Here is a 17,964-nt window from a genome sequence, read left to right as displayed (position 1 = left end):
AGATATACAGGGCAGATATTAGCAGAGGTTTACAATGAGCATTTCTATTAGAAAGACAATACTGGTAATATTCGAGTAGTTACTTTCTTTCTTAAATATTGGATAATATACTTTTTTAAAAATACAATTTGTTATATATATATATATATATATATAGTAGAGACATGCTATAATAATTTTATGTTTGTATTCAGTTTACACTTGGTTTGTATCCTGTACACCTGATATTTTACTCTGTTACTTCTTAGTTTAGTTACTCTAGAATAACAAATTATTCTTATAAATTCTTTTGTTTCCTAGTTTTATTAGGAAAGCATCATGTTTAAACTTGCATTATTTTACTTTTAGGTTGAAGAGATGGATCCTTGGTTTGCGTGAGCCATGCAAGTCGGAGCTGGTCCAATTATTATGTCCTATGTTCTGTCATTTGTATCTTGAAATTCTAAAGCATAGCTATCGACATCCAGCTAGTAAATTCTTCAAACATCATCAAAGCATGTTTCTGCAAAAGAATGAAACGAAAGAATTGGTCGAAGAGCTTGCCACAATTCATACGATTCAGGACGTGGAGACTAATGTCTTGATTAAAGCATTTAGGTACGTTCGAATTGCAGGATTTGCCGGATTTTAATGTTGCCAATGGTGCGGAGCGTGTCCGAAAAGTAAGTGCAGTTTTTACCAAAAAAAAAAAAAAGTATACTAAAACAAGTTTGTTCAAACCAAATTTATTTTTACATGAAAGAGCACACTTTACTATTTTTCGACATAGTTGCCACCAATGTTCAAACACGTGTCATAGCGGGGTCCAAACGTCCTCAAAGAAACATCCTGCCAGTAAAGATAACCATAACTCCAGAGTGTTTTTTTTTCTTTCTTTTTTTGAGCCATCGTCACTTTTAAAGTGCTTACCACTGAGCACGCACTTTAGGTGCAGGAACAAGTACTAATCAGACGGTACCAAGTCGGGACTATCGGTGGTCAAATAGCTGCGGTGGCGTTCAAACGAAACGATGCTGGGATATTTCCTTGAGGAAGGTTTGGATAAGTTGGTAACTCGCTCTGACAAGTGTTTGAATATAAGTGGAAACTATGTCGAAAAATAACTTAAGGTGTGCTCTTTCAAGTAAAAATAAATTTGACTTTAAGAAACCTGTTTTAGTTTTTTTTAAAACGGTACTTACTTTCCGAACACACCTCATATAAATGAACTAAAGTTGTTACCAGTGGTGCGTTGTATATTGGAGGGTTGGATTTGATTTTAGCGTCCCTTACATCAGCGAGGCTATATGACACGTGGACTACAACTTAACGTGGAACCAAACCACGAGCTCCCACCGGGAATCAAATCCGGGTTTCCGTGCTTGGGGTCCCAGGTTCGATCCCAGCCCCTGCCAAGTGGTGGACAAACACCGTGTGCGTGAGTTTTCCCGGGGTTCTCCCATTTCCTCTCACTTTCTTCATTCCAACATTTCATTCATTACTCATCATCACGGTCTCCTTTAGCCTAACCGGCATAACCGTGGGACGAAAAACTCAAAGATTTCATTTCATTTCAAATCCGGGTTTCCAACACCAAAGATGCATATGCGAACCATATAACCATGAGAGACTCCTGATGCATCATGGAGTTGTTTACTGCAATACTTTGCAAACGTCAGTGTGTGCTTTGTCAAGCTGGCCTATTTTTCTGCAGTATTTTTTGAATCCTTACGTTATTCCTCTTATTTATTTATTTAACAATCACCAGATACAACTCAGAGGCCATTTTGTCCTGGATATGTAACAACAACAATAACAATAGAAAGAATTTGGGAAGGTATCGACCAGAGCCTGTTTAGTAGGTACCATCCCGGCATTTGCCTGGTAGGACTGAAGGAAACCCCAGTCAGGATGTTCGGCAGCGGGAATCGAACCCATTATGTCCCGAATGCGAAGCGAACGCAGTATCACTTGAGCTACTTCACTCGCTAGGATTACTGTATTACTTCAGCTCTTAAAGTTTAAAATTAAGTGGCTTAGCACATTTTTTTTCTCTTCTGAGAAATGATAATTTGAACAAATGGTAGCTGCCATGTTTTTTTTGTAAGTGTGTCCATGTCCATAAACATGAATTACGTCGATGTTTTGTGACATTTACTAATTCGAGTACTGAGCTCTTTTGTGGCTATATGGTTAGCGTACGTGTCTTTTGCACGGGAGACCTGTTTTCGATTCCCAGTGAGAACTCAACGTGATTCGGATTCCACATTAAGCTGTAGGTCCATCTTTCATACAGCCTTGCTACAGAAAGGGATGCAAAATTGTAAATCTTCCACCCATCCTAATTCGAGTGCTGTGGAAAAATTGGTGCAGTAGCAGTAGGTTTAAGATTATTTATATTGTCAACCTGGGTTGGTATTTTTTTAAAATTAGTTTGGAATGTAGCTCTATTACTAATAGAGCACTTTGAGTAAAACTAGATAGTTTTCATTAGCTCAAGGTATATATTAAATTACCTACATATATTGCTAATGTTTGATAAACGCACTTATGATGTGCTTTGAGGTACTTTTGGGGATTTTCCACCACTGTTTTGAGTCGGCAAAACGGAACCGTGTGTGTAGATGAGATACAATATTAAAGTTGTAGTTAACATGTATTTCGTATCATATTTAACATGTATGAATGTATGTTTGTGTAGCAAAATGTCAGATATGTAAGTCAAAGTGTATGACAATTTTAGGGCTCATAGCGAGTCACTTTTTTTTTTTTTTTTTAATTAAAAGTTACTTTTGTTCAAGTTGGTCACTAAAAGTTACTTTTTTTTTTTTTTCAAAATTGTCACTAAAAGTTACCTTTTTGGAAGATAAAGTGACTTTTTTGTGCGATTTACGTTTTGCATTGGCAGTTTTCTAAGAAAAATATAAAAATAAATGGAAAAAGGCAGAAACTTGTTACTTATTACTTTTCTGAAAGTTTCAGTACTTGCTGCCACATGTAAAACAGTCAGCTTTATTCTCACTTTAGCTTTTATTCTTTCTAAAGCACAGTGGATGGTTGGTGGATGCTTAAGCTCTCAAGGTGGGGTTGAGAATCCTTCTATTTCTATTCTTTCTTCTATCATAATAGTCTTAGTTTTCTCTCGTAATAGTTAACACTCCGCTCAACGTTGTGTGTCTGTGTTTGTGTGGTTCATCATGTTCGTCTTGTGTTATGCTACTTGTATGTTCTTCTTAAGAGTAGGTGATGAATTTGAATATTTCATGGGTTTGAGAACTCTCAATGCTAAGTTAAATCTAATGTCTGAGATGAAGAAATTCGGAAATAGGCCAGAATTGGTTTCACTTACTCTGAAGCTTTTTACATCTGCTAAGTCTACTTACCATAACTACAAAGCATACCTAGAAAACCTAAGAAAGGAGGAAACTCAAAAAGAAAAAATGAAACAAAACAACAAACAAAGAGAGAGGTGATGGAGAAATTGACAAAGTAAAAAAAGGGGCATGATGAGATTTTGGTCACTTTTTCGTGTGCTTTTGGTCACTTTTAACTATTTACAAGAGACCAGACCACTATGAGCCCTGCAATTTTTAATGTAAAACAGGAAAAGCGAACTGGATTATACCTGAAGTTCAGATGATGATGGCAACCAAATGTAAGAAGTTTCACTACGCAAAATGCATCAATCTCTGATGTATTGACTAACAGTCTATTTTATATATTCATTTATAAGAGCTTCTTAATGAGTGACTACCAGGTACTAAAGATTGTGATTATTAACGTTGTTATTTAAAATATTACTTTAACGTCAACTCTCGTTCTTCAAGTTCAACTCCACTTCAGCTAACTGACGAAATAGACTGAAATATTTATACAAGGATACTTGCCCTGCTGAAATCATACGTGGCTGAAATCATACACGTGCGTATGAGATTTCTCTGAAGAAATCTTAGTTAAACAATTCTTCTTAAAGATTGAGCGCCATGTCAGCACTGCATTTTATATAACTTACATAATGCTCTCCATTGCAATGTGTTTGTGTTAACAACCAAAACATTTACAAAAATTCTTACATTCACATAACATCATTTCAGACACTTTACAACATTGACAACATTCGCAGGCTGTGTTACAAATACCACAACCAAAACAAATAAACTTCGAGATATATATATATATATATATATTCACAACTGAAAATTAAAATGCACAATCTTTCTAATTAATAAAAATAAAATAATTGACAATATGACTGTTACCACTCATTCAACATTTAATCTAGAGAACTAGGCCTGCTGGATCAAGCACACAGTAAAGTATGTGAAATACTGCAGCATAATATTAATTTACGTCACAGCATGCAGATAACTCCGGTGCCTATCACCATGTAATGACTTTGGTAGTCAATAATGGACCGAGATTTATTTCTTTACCAATTTTATTATGAAATTAAGTTTTTTATGTTTACAAAAGTTTTGACAATAAAGTATTTTTTTAATGACTAAGGTTTATAGGTTATAGTGTCTTGTACGGATAACTCCTTAGCTTCAGAGCAGCCTATGGGAGTTTTTAAGGATTTGGTTCTAGGAACTTCTGCTCATAGCAGCCCTTACGAGATATGGTGTTTAAGGTGATTTCCTTAGCTTCATAGCAGCCTCCAGGGATTAACTGTGGTTAGGATAACCCCTTAGCTTCATAGCAGCCTGCAGGGTTTAGAATAGGTTACGATCAGTTGGTTAACTGATACTGGGTTCCTTAGTGGTTTGGCTTTTATTTATCCTTTTCGGGTTTTTCCGTAAGGTGCGTCCTCTTTTGGCGTTCCTCGGTATCTTTCATATTGGTTTTTCGTCTGCTATTTTGTTTACAATCAATAGCACGTGTTGTGTTAACATGTGCTTTTATCGTGATGTGGGGATCCTTACAAAATAAATCAGTGCATTAAAATGTATACATTAATATATATAATCAATATAGTTCGAAGATTTTAAGTATAGCCAATAAAACACTTAGAACCACCTGTAACACGTCGTAACACTTTGGTCTGGTAGATTTGATTTCTGGTGTTCGTAAGGGATAGAAGATTAGTGTTGCTACTAATCTACTATTGTGTGGATTATTAGTTTTGTCGTGTTTGAATAGAAAGTTAAACGACTTGCCCAAGAAGCAGTTTTTCTTTAAGTTACTTTTTTTTTTTTTTTTTAATCGTATTTCTCAATTAGAAAGTAACTTTTTCCGGTCCAAACATACAATAATTGTTTTTATCAAATTGAAACATACTTCCGTAATTTTCAAAATCTAGCTGTAATTACTGAACATTGCTTCCAAAAAATCAATAATAATAATAATAAAAAGATGATTCTGTACGCCTCAATGCATGAACATATGAGGGCTCCAGAAAGTAACAGACGTTTTGAAATAATAAAAAAGGTAACAGAATGAACAAATCAAATTGTATTATATTCATTGAAAGATACACACTATTAAGCTATTTTTGCACATAATCGCCATGCAAATTAAGGCACTTATCATACTATAGCACAAGTATTTCTATATGGTCGCGATAGAAATCTGCCACCCGCGTTTACAACTACTGGCTTACACTGGCTTACAGTTCAGCGTCAGTATCAAAGGCTTGCGTAGCGAGCCATGTGGTCATTGCTACGAAGAGGTGGTCGTTGTTCGGCGCCAAATCCGGTCTGTATGGTGGGTGATCGAGCACCTCCCGTCCAAGAACTCTCGGATACGCTTGGCCGTGTGGACGGCCAATGCACCATTGCCTCACTTGGCCATCACTCTTTATTCCATATCCGTACACTTCACACAGTTGGCGATGGATTTCAATTGGCTTGTGTTTTTTTTATTTATTTATTTATTTATTTATTTTATTTTTTTTTTTTTTTTGCCAACAAAAAACTAATCACAGAACGCACCACACAAGAGGTGAGATTTTCTATTAGCACAGTAGTAGCGTCACAATCCTCACGCCACCACAACTGGGTGCGTACTGAGTATGGCAACGTTCTGACATGTAACGTGAATTTTCGTTGATCTCTAAGAAAAAAAATGTAAACGTTTTTAGAAAGAAATGGTATTCCATCTTTTGTGAGAGTAACTGCTCGCCTTGATTATTTGGTTCGCGTTTTTAACGCTCGGGTGAGCTGTGTTTTTGGCCTTGACTAAGTCGTCATTGATTGGCCTTGACATATGCTGGTTGAGTTGTGGACTCGTCTATTGGGCGTTTACAATTCCGTTGGAAGATCAGGTAAGGCCTGGGAAGACACGTATTCTTTTGCTTCCCTTTAGAATTCGTTTGAAATGAGTTAAACTGACTAAAAGTTGAAATGGGGTGAAGTCAGAATGAGGAATATTTACGATTGTAGGAGGCTATTTATTTAGGCAGACGTACGCGAAATTTGAATCTATTCTTTTTCTCGTATTATTCGTGGAAATTCTGTTTTTGTGCTTCTATAACTTGTTCGGAAATGAATGTTTTTGGCTATTCCAATTAGTAATTTACTTTGACGATGTTGTGGTTCAAATTGAAAATAGTGAAAGTTAATAGTAAAATTCATAAATTAGTGGTAATGTATTTTCCTTCTGCATGTTAGTTAGGTTTATTCTGTGTAGTTATTTCGGCATACAACCAAAATAAAACGTGCAATTACTGCAAATTTGAGAATTCTTGTTTAGTCATACGACTTAAAATTTTGCTCCTGAATAGTAAGTTGTTATGTTGAAGTTTTGTATTTTCTTGTTGCTTGTGTATTGTTTGGTTTTTTATCAGAAATTTAATCATATATTTATCGTTAAATTGGCAGTTTAGAAAAAAAAAAAAAAAAAGAGAGAGAGAGAGAATAAAAGTTAGTCACATGTATTCATGGAGTCTAATTTAACTGAACCGAGGTCCTATGCACGCGGGTAAATTACGCTGCAAACAAGATGGCGATTCTAGCCCCGCCGACTGCCGCGATAGACCTAAACGTCTCCTACTTTCTAGATATCCTTTGTACAGACTGGGAGTATAGAGAAAAGAGACAAGGTTTTCTCAGAAAAAAAAATATTTTAAGAGAAATTTAGTGCAAGTTGAAACGAACAGATGGTTATATAGACGAATTTACTTAACTAGAAATATCACAATTGGTACGTTAGTGATTAACATGTGGTAGTTTGAACCGATGTAAAGTTTTATTTATAAAAATATATTTTTATTTTATTTTCATGGCAGGTCTGCGAAGTATCATTTTACATTGTCTTCAAAAAGCATGACAGCTTTACAACGATTTCTGTCAGCCAATGGTCATGTGTATATTCTTCAGGTAAGATTTTATTTAAGAAAAAATAATATATTTAAATACTATGTTTAGGGGAAGTTTTTAAATAATAGCATCGCCACTACGTTCCCGTTAAATTCCAATCAATTAATCAGTATTTTTATTAGTTCTTATTAGATAGAATGCATTATTATTATTATTTTGCTAAACAATTATTATATTATCCTCATTTTATTTTAATATTTTTGAAAATAAGAGTTTCTTTTTCAAAGTGTAATCAAAAAATACGGCGAATAATTTTATTAGAAACAAAGAAATAAACTAACATGGAATTTCATTTAATCTCCTTCAAAGTACTATCTTTCGCTAGCAATGCAATTATTCCAACGTTGAATCCATGACTGGAAATATTTCTGGAACTCTTCTATTGGAAGGGCTTGTTCGGTTGTAGCCGTCTCAATGTCAGGAACGGTGTCAAAATGTTTTCCTTTAAGCACGGGTTTAGATTTTGGAGGGAAAGCCAAAAGTTGCATGGTGCTATATCTGGAGAGCACAGTGAATGTGGACAGACAGGAATATTTTTTTCGGCCAAAGGTCGCGGATCAAAAGCAAGGTGTGACACGGCTCCTTTTCGTGGTGAAGAAGAAAGCCATTTACCCATTTAACTGGCGGTTAAAATGCTTTTCACGGACGCATACAAGATGTTTTGTTCATCAGGAAGCTCTCGAATTCCTTATTCGGCTGTTTGAAAAAAAAAATCATGCTCATTTTCAACCGACTCCTTGCCGCTTTTGAATCGCTCACACCATTTGTAAACAGTCTTCAATGCCACAGCTTCATCGCCATACACTGATTTTGACATTTCGTGAGCTTCTTTGGCACTTTTTTGCAGCTTAGAACAAAACTTAATGTTGTCGCGCGAAGACACTCTTAACACGTCCTCACTCTTCTGCCTCTGGAAGCCAACTAACATGTCACAACTCGTTGAAACTCAACACTGACTGTACCAAAAGTTTAGGCTACCGAGCTTACTAGTTGAAATGGATACAACGTCGATAGATGGTATTATGCAACTGCATTCACGGTACTTCTAGATCACACTTTGTACATAGTAATTGAACCAGGAGAACGGTGGTTCAATAGTAGAGCGCTCACTCTTGTTGCTAAGGATCTTTGGTTTGGTTCAAGCTAGAACAGGTGAGTTATTGTTGAACAAGTATGTCTGTTGGTTTTCGCGAGATTCTCCTCTTTTCTGGATGTTAACTTACCTATATGATCTTAATCAGTTTCATTTAAAAACTCTAGACTTGCAGAATAGTTAATTTTAGCTATTTAGGCTCTGAATGGCTTTGAATGTGTGTTACGAGTTATCAGAACTGGCATTTGAAACTATATACTGTTGAATGATGTAGTGATTACTTATTTGTTTTGTGGGTCCACATAGTGTAGTCACTAACACTCTTGTCTTTGGTGCGAGCTATCCAGGGTTCGATTCCTGGTGGGGACACTTGGTCGAGAAAATATGAAAGCTTTTTCATTCCAGCCATCCTGAGTGAGTTTTTTCTCATTCACACCAGGCAAATGCCGGGATGGTACCTAACATACAGGTCCCAGGCTTCTTTCCTTCCCCAATCCTTTCTTCCTTTCCTTGGACGTCATTCCTCATAACTGTCGGGGTAACATGACCATAGATGCCGAAAGCCCATACATCTAATTCCTAATCCTAATCCTAGTGACGGGGTAACATGGCAATAGATAATGAAAGCCCAGACATCTAATTCCTAATCCTAGTGACGGGGTAACATGGCCGTAGATGATGAAATCCCAGACATCTAATTCCTAATCCTAATCCTAGTGACGGGGTGACATGGCCATAGATGCCGAAAGCCCAGGCATCTAATTCCTAATCCTAATCCTAGTGACGGGGTAACATGGCCATAGATGATGAAAGCCCAGACATCTAATTCCTAATCCTAATCCTAGTGACGAAGTAACATGGCCATAGATGATGAAATCCCAGACATCTAATTCCTAATCCTAGTGACGGGGTAATATGACCATAGATGATGGAAGCCCAGACATCTAATTCCTAATCCTAATCCTAGTGACGGGGTAACATGGCCATAGATGATGAAAGCCCAAACATCTAATTCCTAATCCTAATCCTAGTGACGGGGTAACATGACCATAGACAATGAAAGCCCAGACATCTAATTCCTAATCCTAATCCTAGTGACGGGGTAACATGGCCATAGATGCCGAAAGCCCAGAAATCTAATTCCTAATCCTAATCTTAACTAGTTTGTTTCAATGCTTTCAGGTTTTGAGAACGTGGTTTGATATTGAGGAAGAGAGTAATCCTCCAGAAGAAGAGGATGAGGAAGGCGAGGACATCAAGTGCATGGTGAATGGAGTTGTTGAGCATAAGGAAGAATCGAAGGTATGTGTGTTCCTCGTACAGATTCTTCTATGGTGAATTCCTGTCAGTTGCCTGTCTTTTCTCGTAGTGCTTTGTTCTCTCAGTTGCCTTACTCGATCTGACTACTCGTTCTTCCAGTAAAACAAAGTAACATAAGAATAACAACTGAACGCTGTGTGATTTTCAGTGTTTATTGTAAAGTTCTCTTTGTGTAGGGGTGGGTGACTCTTGGTAGAGTAAATTAGTGCGGAATCGTCTCCCACTACCAGTTGTTATTATAAAAAATATTCTATAAACAGTATTTTACAGAAATAATACAATGATGTAACTTCTCTAATACAAGGTACAGAAAGGTGACCCATGAACCAAGTATCCTAGGACAGGATCTCCCCAGCTCCGTCCAAGCTAGTTGGAGAGGCTTAGGAATCCCCAATGCTCCGAAACAAGCAGAGAGGGGTTAAGAGTCACAGAGCTCCGAGCAAGCTAAGCGGGAGGAAGGGAAGCCTCGAGTTCCGAAACACACTAGAGGCTTTGGGTTGAGTATCTCGATTAAAGTGTGACGACTTGGTTTCTCTTTACTGAACGGTTCACGAAACCTATCCATATCCTTGCCATGAATCGCTCCTCCAAAGTGAAGTCACTGATATGTCATTGTTGTCCACCAAGCACAGGAAGGCGAGACAATGAAGTGATCGTGCTTAGACTTTATTTTTCTCCCTCCGCGGGCAGTTACGTGGCAATCAATGGCAATTCAAGTTAGGAGCAATGTTGCCATATCAGTGATCAGGATGGAAGGTTCAAATCTTAAATGTCATAACATTTTATATTGTTACACACATTTAATTCGAGTATAAAGGGACTTTCTGGCCACCTTATAGTAATAATTGTAAGATATAGCTCAAAACTGTTTCTTGATGGTGTTGATTTAGCATCCGAAGAGCAATGTCCATTTCTGATCTTATTACTGGTGATGTAAGTATTGAATGCGCATAGTTTAGAAGTCTATTATTGTAGAACAAAGCTAATTTATTTGTTTTCTTTTTCCTTGTTAATACACTGACGATAGCCTGATCGTGGCTGAATGCAATATTTCCTATTTATTGCATTCAGCGTGTATGTAATTTTTAAATTATAATTTTCAATATTAGCACAACTGTTCTCTAAATACATCTACGGTATTATTAACTATTTTACAGATCAAAATGAAACGGAAATACTATGTAATGATATATCTTTACGCGCGAGGGTCAACCAAAAATTTCACGATATGACACGGTTGTAGATAAACTTTAAACCATTAGCATTCCTCCGTGAGTCTATCAAGCAATTACGTCAATTGTCGCTAGATGGCTAAAATCTATTGACGTTGATGCTAACTCCACATCTTTAGCAGTTTGTGTATGCGTGTTTCTTTTCTCGTTGACAAATGCTGTGTTTATTTCTGCTCATATTCACAATTTATACCGATGTTAGTAGAGACGGGTAATACCAATATCTACTAGTTTGGGCTTATTTTGATTTCTAGAATAATTCTCTCTGATCCGTGGGCGCCATTTTTAGAGTACTCGATATATGCCTATACTTCGATACTCTGAAAACTAGATTCGATACTAATGTCGCTCGTTTTCCATTATTTATACACATGCCGTATTTTGCACCCCCTAGGGATAGTAGAGGCGTCTTGCCTTAATTTGGGCTTCAATGCCATCTGAAGTGTCATCAATAATCTCACCAACCCCGAAACTATGGATTAGACACTTACATGGGTCGTTTATGTTATTTTTACACTTGCCTCCCTTTTCACCTCCCTGCCCCCCTCGAGGAGTTGGTATGTCTAACCTCCCAGCTTTTTTACTTTCTTCAGATTTTAAGCTATATTATACCAAATTTGGTTGAAATGCTTCAGGTATTCCAGAATTGTACTGCAATGCACACATATACATACATACATTTGTGTGTGAATAGATGCCACCCCCGCTAAAATGAAATTTTCTGAAATGCTGAGGATGGGTTCGTTTATTTCTAATGAGGAGTTTATATACCAAGTTTCATCTACAGTTTGAAGAACATTTGAGATACTCAGTTTTTACATAAATAATGACCGACCGCGCTCCCCCTTTAGGATATGTATTTTAATAAATTTAATATCATGTGATCCTTTGAGGGGGCTAAGATTAATGAACATGCTAAGTATCATTTCAGTTAGTTCAGTAGTTATTGTGTAACATAATTTCAAATCTTCAATGAACTTCTAAAATTAAAGATAAAAGAAACAAACAGGCTGAGGTTCCGTAAACTCGCTTTCAATTTTTTAAATTTCACTTCCTTGAAAGTGAGTTTACGGATCCTCAGCCCGTTTGTTTCTTTTATCTTTAATGTTAGAAGTTTTTAAATTATGTTACATTTCCTCTTCTGGAAAAAAGAAAATCAACCAAGTGGTTTTTAAAAGTCATTGGTTATTACTGTGCTCTCTCCATTTTTTTAAATATACATTGAAGATTTGAAATTATGTTACAATTGCATGATGCTAGGAGACAGAAACCCACATTCGCCTGTATATAATAGATTAGGTTTTAAACTTAACAGGTAAAATTTATATATACAAGGTGGGGCAAATAAAAGTGGCTCGGACGAGTGGATACGATTGGACGTGAATATATGTATGGAACCACACCACATGTACGCACATTACCTGTTACAGATCTTAGTGCGGGCTGTGTCAGTGTGAGTTGAGGAATGCACAGGTGAAGATGGTACTCAGTACAGCAGAGGGTGCTCGTTGTGGAAAGTTAGGTGAAAACAAATTCGTGGAAAGAGTGTGGTTAGTTGTTCGCTCATGACTTTCATGGTGTCAAAGTGCCAGCAAAGAATGCAATGCAACGATTAGTCAGAAAATGGCGTCAGACAGGATCTGATTTGAACAAGTCAAAAAAAAAAAAAAATCCGAAACGTGTCCGAACACCTGAAATTGTGGTCAGTTTCATTCATGTGTTCATTCAAGAGATGAATGGTGGCCATTTCCAACATTTGCTATAAGCAGGTTAGGAACTAGTTCCTTTCCTTTGCTGTGTTTCTTTGTACCGTGGAACTCTGTTCTCTGAGCCACTTTTATTTGCCCCACCCTGTATGTATATAGATAGATATTACAACGCATTTTTTATTCTTTTAATTTTTTTATAGGAATCGACTGGCATTGATGAAGAAATAAAGAAGTTGAAAGAAACAATTGAAGCTGTTCGTGATGCACCCCCTGCTCCGTCTCCTCTCCTTTTATACTCAGTAATGAATTCCAATGATAAGTAAGTAAATTTTCTCTGTGTAATGAAGTTTTGTTTGTAAACTTAATTGTGAGATATTGGTATGATATGAAATCGTTGATTTTCTTCGTTCATTGTTAATATAATATACAATTCCACTGTCAAAGATGTTCTGTAATGTATACAGTGAATTGTCATGTGCACAACAAGAGCTATGGTGCAATTCATGTAGTTTGTGTGGTTGAGCACCAACTTTAAGAATGATAGAGTGTATGTTTGTTCAAGCAATGGATTAGGTAGCATAGTGGTTAACGCATCGGCACGGCAAGCTGGGGAGACCCGATTCAGTTATTCTTGTTTTTGTATATAATTCAATTCGCACCTGCAGTTCAATTTGTGTAATTTCCTCAATTTATCATAAATTTAGAGACAATACACGTGCCATTCTATGGTGCTTTTCTCCGTGCGGCAAATTATTTCTAGATATTATTTGTTTATCAGCAATGGCGAGTCTCAGATGACTATTACTATTACTTTAATACTACTGTTACTAATACAAGTTATGATTATTATTATTATTATTCGTTTACCAATTTCAATTTAACTGCCCTTAATATTATCTTTTGCAAACTTCTAGTGTGGTTCCAAGCTTAGTGAAAATCTTATATATATACCGGTGTGTATATATACACAGGATGTTTCAAAAATCCCTTACCACGCTTTTTAAAATCCGTACGGATATATTCATATATTTATATTGAACTTGATGTAGGAAATATACAATAGGGCTAGGGACAAACCTTTTGGATGATGGTTCGCGGTTTCGCCATCTTGAATTTCATTTTTTTATAATTTCAAACGATATATGTGTCATGTGATACGTGATCTTAGGCTAGAATTTGCTCAGGATATCAAATCTGAAATCAGATTTCATGTATCTTTATTTGGTGAGAATTTATGGACAACGACAGTTGATGTTTACCTGTTACACAATCTGCTCCACATGTACTCCGTACTGGGCAACGCGCGTGTGCAGACGTCTCTCCCAGTTGCTGTGAACACGGATCAGGGTAGCTGGAGAAATTTGCTCACAGGCAGTCATGATACGTTGCTCAAGGGGACGAAGATCACGAATTTTCACACCATACACCATAGTTCAAAGGTAGAAGTCCATTGGACTGAGATCTGGTGATAGGGTAGGCTATTCAACAGGCCCACGGCGACTAATCCATGCCCCAGGAAATTGTTCATCCAGGTACTGACACACCCGGATGCCAAAGTTGGGAGGCGCCCTGTCTTGTTAAAAAAAACTGAGAAATGTACCATCTTCCGACAGAAGACCTGACAGTATCTGATCCTGTAACATCTCCAGGTATCGTTCCGCAGTTAGTTTCATGAATGGAAAAAGGAGCACATTGTGTAACAAGTAAATATCAATTGTCGATGTCCATAAAGATAGATAAAATCTGATTTCAGAGTTGACATCCTGGGCAAATTGTAGTTTAAGGTCGTACTATCACATGACCCACGTATCGTTTGAAATTAAAAAAAAAATGAAATTCAAGATGGCAGCCGTCCACGAACAATAATCCGAAAGCTTTGCCCCTAGCCCTATTGTGTATTTTCTACATCAAGTTCAATATAAATACATCCGTACGGATTTTAAAAGGGGTGATAAGGGAATTTTTGAAACACCCTGTATATATATATATATAATATATGGATTGTGTGTGTGTGTATATGCTCCACTATAAGTCTGGAGCATAGTAAGCATTGGTACACATATTACTTGCAGTATGAAAGGGGTACTGTCGTCGTAAGACCCCAAGCACATCTAGGGAGGCGAGGGAGACGTATAAATAATAATAATAATATCAGAAGCATTATTATTATTATTATCTCCTAGCTTTGTGTGTATTTTTCTCTTCAAAAATAGCTGGATTCATGTTCAGATCTCTCTTATTTATCTTTGTTTCAGTATCACATGTGGTATCACAACGCCAGAAATTGATCTTCTTGCGGCAGGATTTGAAACATCAGAAATTCGATTATGGTCATTAACATCGAATAAGTTTATCATTCCTGATAGGAAAGGAGATATTTCGCAGGTGCGGTTGGCCTGTGATACTGAACCTCGTTCAACAGAACAGAGCAAGTAAGTCCTCGTTTGTTGTTAAATAATCATAAATGTTTTTGTTGTAAAGATGTGGTTCTTAAAATTTACCAATGGGAAACACAGTTTCATTAAGATAATATATCCTGCATTTTGTCACTGCAAAGATAATTCTATTTTCGATTATATTTAGTGAGTTCTGTGACTTTTGAGTCTTAACCATTTAGATACAAAATGCTGGTTCATAAGTAAAATCAACGGTAGAGCAGGAAATACAGTAGACTCCCGAGTATCCGGCCTAGTTTCCTTTTATCGTAATTAAATGAGGAAGGCAAGGCATTGCATTGGCAACATTGCCAAGGCATAGAAAGCGGGCGTCTGTTACGATTCTCCTACGTATCGTGTGCAAAATGCAAATTGTGTCAGGAAAAGAGCAGCGTTCTGCTCCTTGTTCATTATTTCCTCAAGTTTTGACTCTTATCTTAGGGCTACCTTTTCATATCTGTGCACTGTAAAATCAGTTTGAGTCAATTTTCGTAAGAATTAGGCCAACGATTTACGTTAATGTTTTGTTTATGTTTCCTGCATTTAAGTTAAGCATTACAGAATTTATGTTAAAATGTGAACAGTTTACATATACTGTACGTATTCTTTAACTTACTTTTTCTCTAATAAATTCTTGAAACGTGCAGTGCAATAGACTGAAATAGTTTGACGTCACATCCTTTTCGTTGCCATGGTGATCGCCATTTTATTTTCTAAACAAGTAGCCTAAATATCTAAAAGGACCTAAATGCAAAGTGAAAACAGTGATGAAATATTTCGGAATTGCAAACATTAGAGTGAATGAAATATTTATGTTTTTTTTTTTTTTTTTTTTTTTAATATTTCTAATCAATGAAACTTCAAAAAAAAAAAAAAAAAACAGATATAGAAAAAGAAAAATATACTAATCTTTGTTCATAATCATATATTAACCTTAAATAATTCTGGAAAATTTTTGATTCATTAATACAAGTATCATAACATTGCATATGTGAACAGGATTAATGTTTAACAGTTGTTTAGAATATAAGCTGAATCATTCATAATTGGATATTTTCTTATTATACTGTTTCTAAATTAAAAAAAAAAAAAAAAAAAAGGTAGGTAATATTAGAAAAGATCTGACCTGTATCCACCGATGGTCCGGATAGGCTTGCTTGTTTTCCCCTTTCTTTTGTAATATTGGAGACATTAATATTGTGGACCTCCATTATCACGAGTGAACATAAGGAAAGTAAATGTTCCAATAGAATTAACATCGTGCTATTTCTTTTAATTGTATATTTTTACAGTTTTCGTTGTGCCGACAGTTTGTCAATCTGCACGTTAGGGTGTTTATATTGTGTATAATTGCTTCTTAAGATGGATTACATGATAATGACGTTTACATTAATTATTTGATTTCTTCCTTATCACTTAAAGATGTGACGCTTTTAGAAATAAGTTCCTTAGATATTACTCTTTCTTTATGAATTTTCTTGATTTTATTCATAATTTCTATATTCTAAATCTGTACCCTTTCTCACCAACTTTATCAGTCGATGGCGATCACCATGGTAACGGAAAGGAAATGACATCACTATTTCAGTTTATAGATAGACATTTATAAACTACCAGCACAGAGTCAAATGAGAAGTGAGAAAATACGTACTGTATTATAACAGTGAGTTTTGGTATAAGAAGTTTGTCTTCTGGTATTGGTGGGGCAAAGAAGTGAGTTCATAGAACTCCGGCCTATTCGGCTTTTTTGTTATCTGGCCTCCTCTTCCGCGACATCAGCCCGGATACTCGTGAGTCGACTGTAAATAAATAAATAATAATAAACACTTAATTTAAAATGATCGCAGAAGAGACCCTAATAGGTGTAAACTCACGAAACTTGAAGCATTTTACGCAAAAGAGATGCAGGTTTCATAATAAGTACGTTTTACGCACATCCGATGACTTAAAAAAGTGTTGGAAGAGGGAAAAGGGAACTTTCGAAAATTAGAAAATTTGAATATCTCTTCCCCTAAGGCCCCATCAAACTTGAGGACGCACACGAAATATACATTGAGATGTTCGCAGTAAGATATAACAGCAGTGCGATCGTAGGATAAACAGCGTATTAAAGAGAGCTCTTACAATAAATGAATAGATGGTACTAGGTATGTGGGCAAGAAATTCAAAATAGTACTGAGTTTTTTTTTAAAATGATTGTAGTTCAGACCCTAATAGGCGTAGACTCACGAAGTTTGATGCATGTTAGGCTGAACAGACAAAAGTTTCTTTGTGAATAAAATGGATGCAGTATTTAGTTTCATGCTGAAAATAAGTTGACATTACTAAGGTTTATATATATATCAGTAGCAATGTCTACCAGTCAGTGTTGGGCAAATTTCAATTGAATTAACAATTAACAATTAATTTGTAAATTTAATTGTTAATTGCAATTAACAATTGAAGTAATTAATTGTTAATTGTTAATTGCAGTTGGCCATTAATAATGGAAAATCAATTGCAATTAATCAATTGATTGAAAGTAATTGCAGTGGAAAGTAATTGCAATTGAATTCTGAAATTCAATTGCAATTGAAATTAATTGGCAATTAATTCAATTGCAATTGATTTCCACAGCAATTACTTTCAATTGATTGATCAATTGCAATTGATTTTCACTGATTAATTTTCAACACTGTAGTTCAGAGAGGGCGTGGGGCAATGAAAACTTTAGCCACGACCAACTGACTCACCACCCATCGCTACCCACAACCCACCCTGACCCACTCTGACCCACCACCCACCATGAACCACTTTCACCCACTGTGACCCACAGACCTACCAAAACCCATTGTCATCAACTCTGACGCATGATTCAAGCCCTCTTCTCTACTGACTAAA

At 36.2% G+C, this 17,964-nt stretch overlaps 1 protein-coding gene across 1 annotated transcript in view; it reads left to right on the top strand.

The window, feature by feature from the left end:
* The window catches only part of LOC145684315 (TAF5-like RNA polymerase II p300/CBP-associated factor-associated factor 65 kDa subunit 5L), a 73,754-nt gene that overhangs the window by 19,394 nt on the left and 36,396 nt on the right, over positions 1–17,964 (top strand). Inside the window, exons 3-7 of the mRNA XM_081756501.1 lie at positions 349–597; positions 7,205–7,295; positions 9,571–9,690; positions 12,850–12,968; positions 14,905–15,081. Coding sequence (XP_081612627.1) covers positions 349–597; positions 7,205–7,295; positions 9,571–9,690; positions 12,850–12,968; positions 14,905–15,081 — 756 coding nt within the window. The remainder of the gene's footprint in view (positions 1–348; positions 598–7,204; positions 7,296–9,570; positions 9,691–12,849; positions 12,969–14,904; positions 15,082–17,964) is intronic.

Source organism: Thermobia domestica, chromosome 4 (assembly GCF_964235325.1).
Source record: "Thermobia domestica chromosome 4, izTheDome1.hap1.1, whole genome shotgun sequence".
Lineage (NCBI taxonomy): Eukaryota > Metazoa > Arthropoda > Insecta > Zygentoma > Lepismatidae > Thermobia > Thermobia domestica.
Note: the sequence above shows the minus strand (reverse complement) of the source record. Positions and strands in the feature narration are given on the sequence as shown.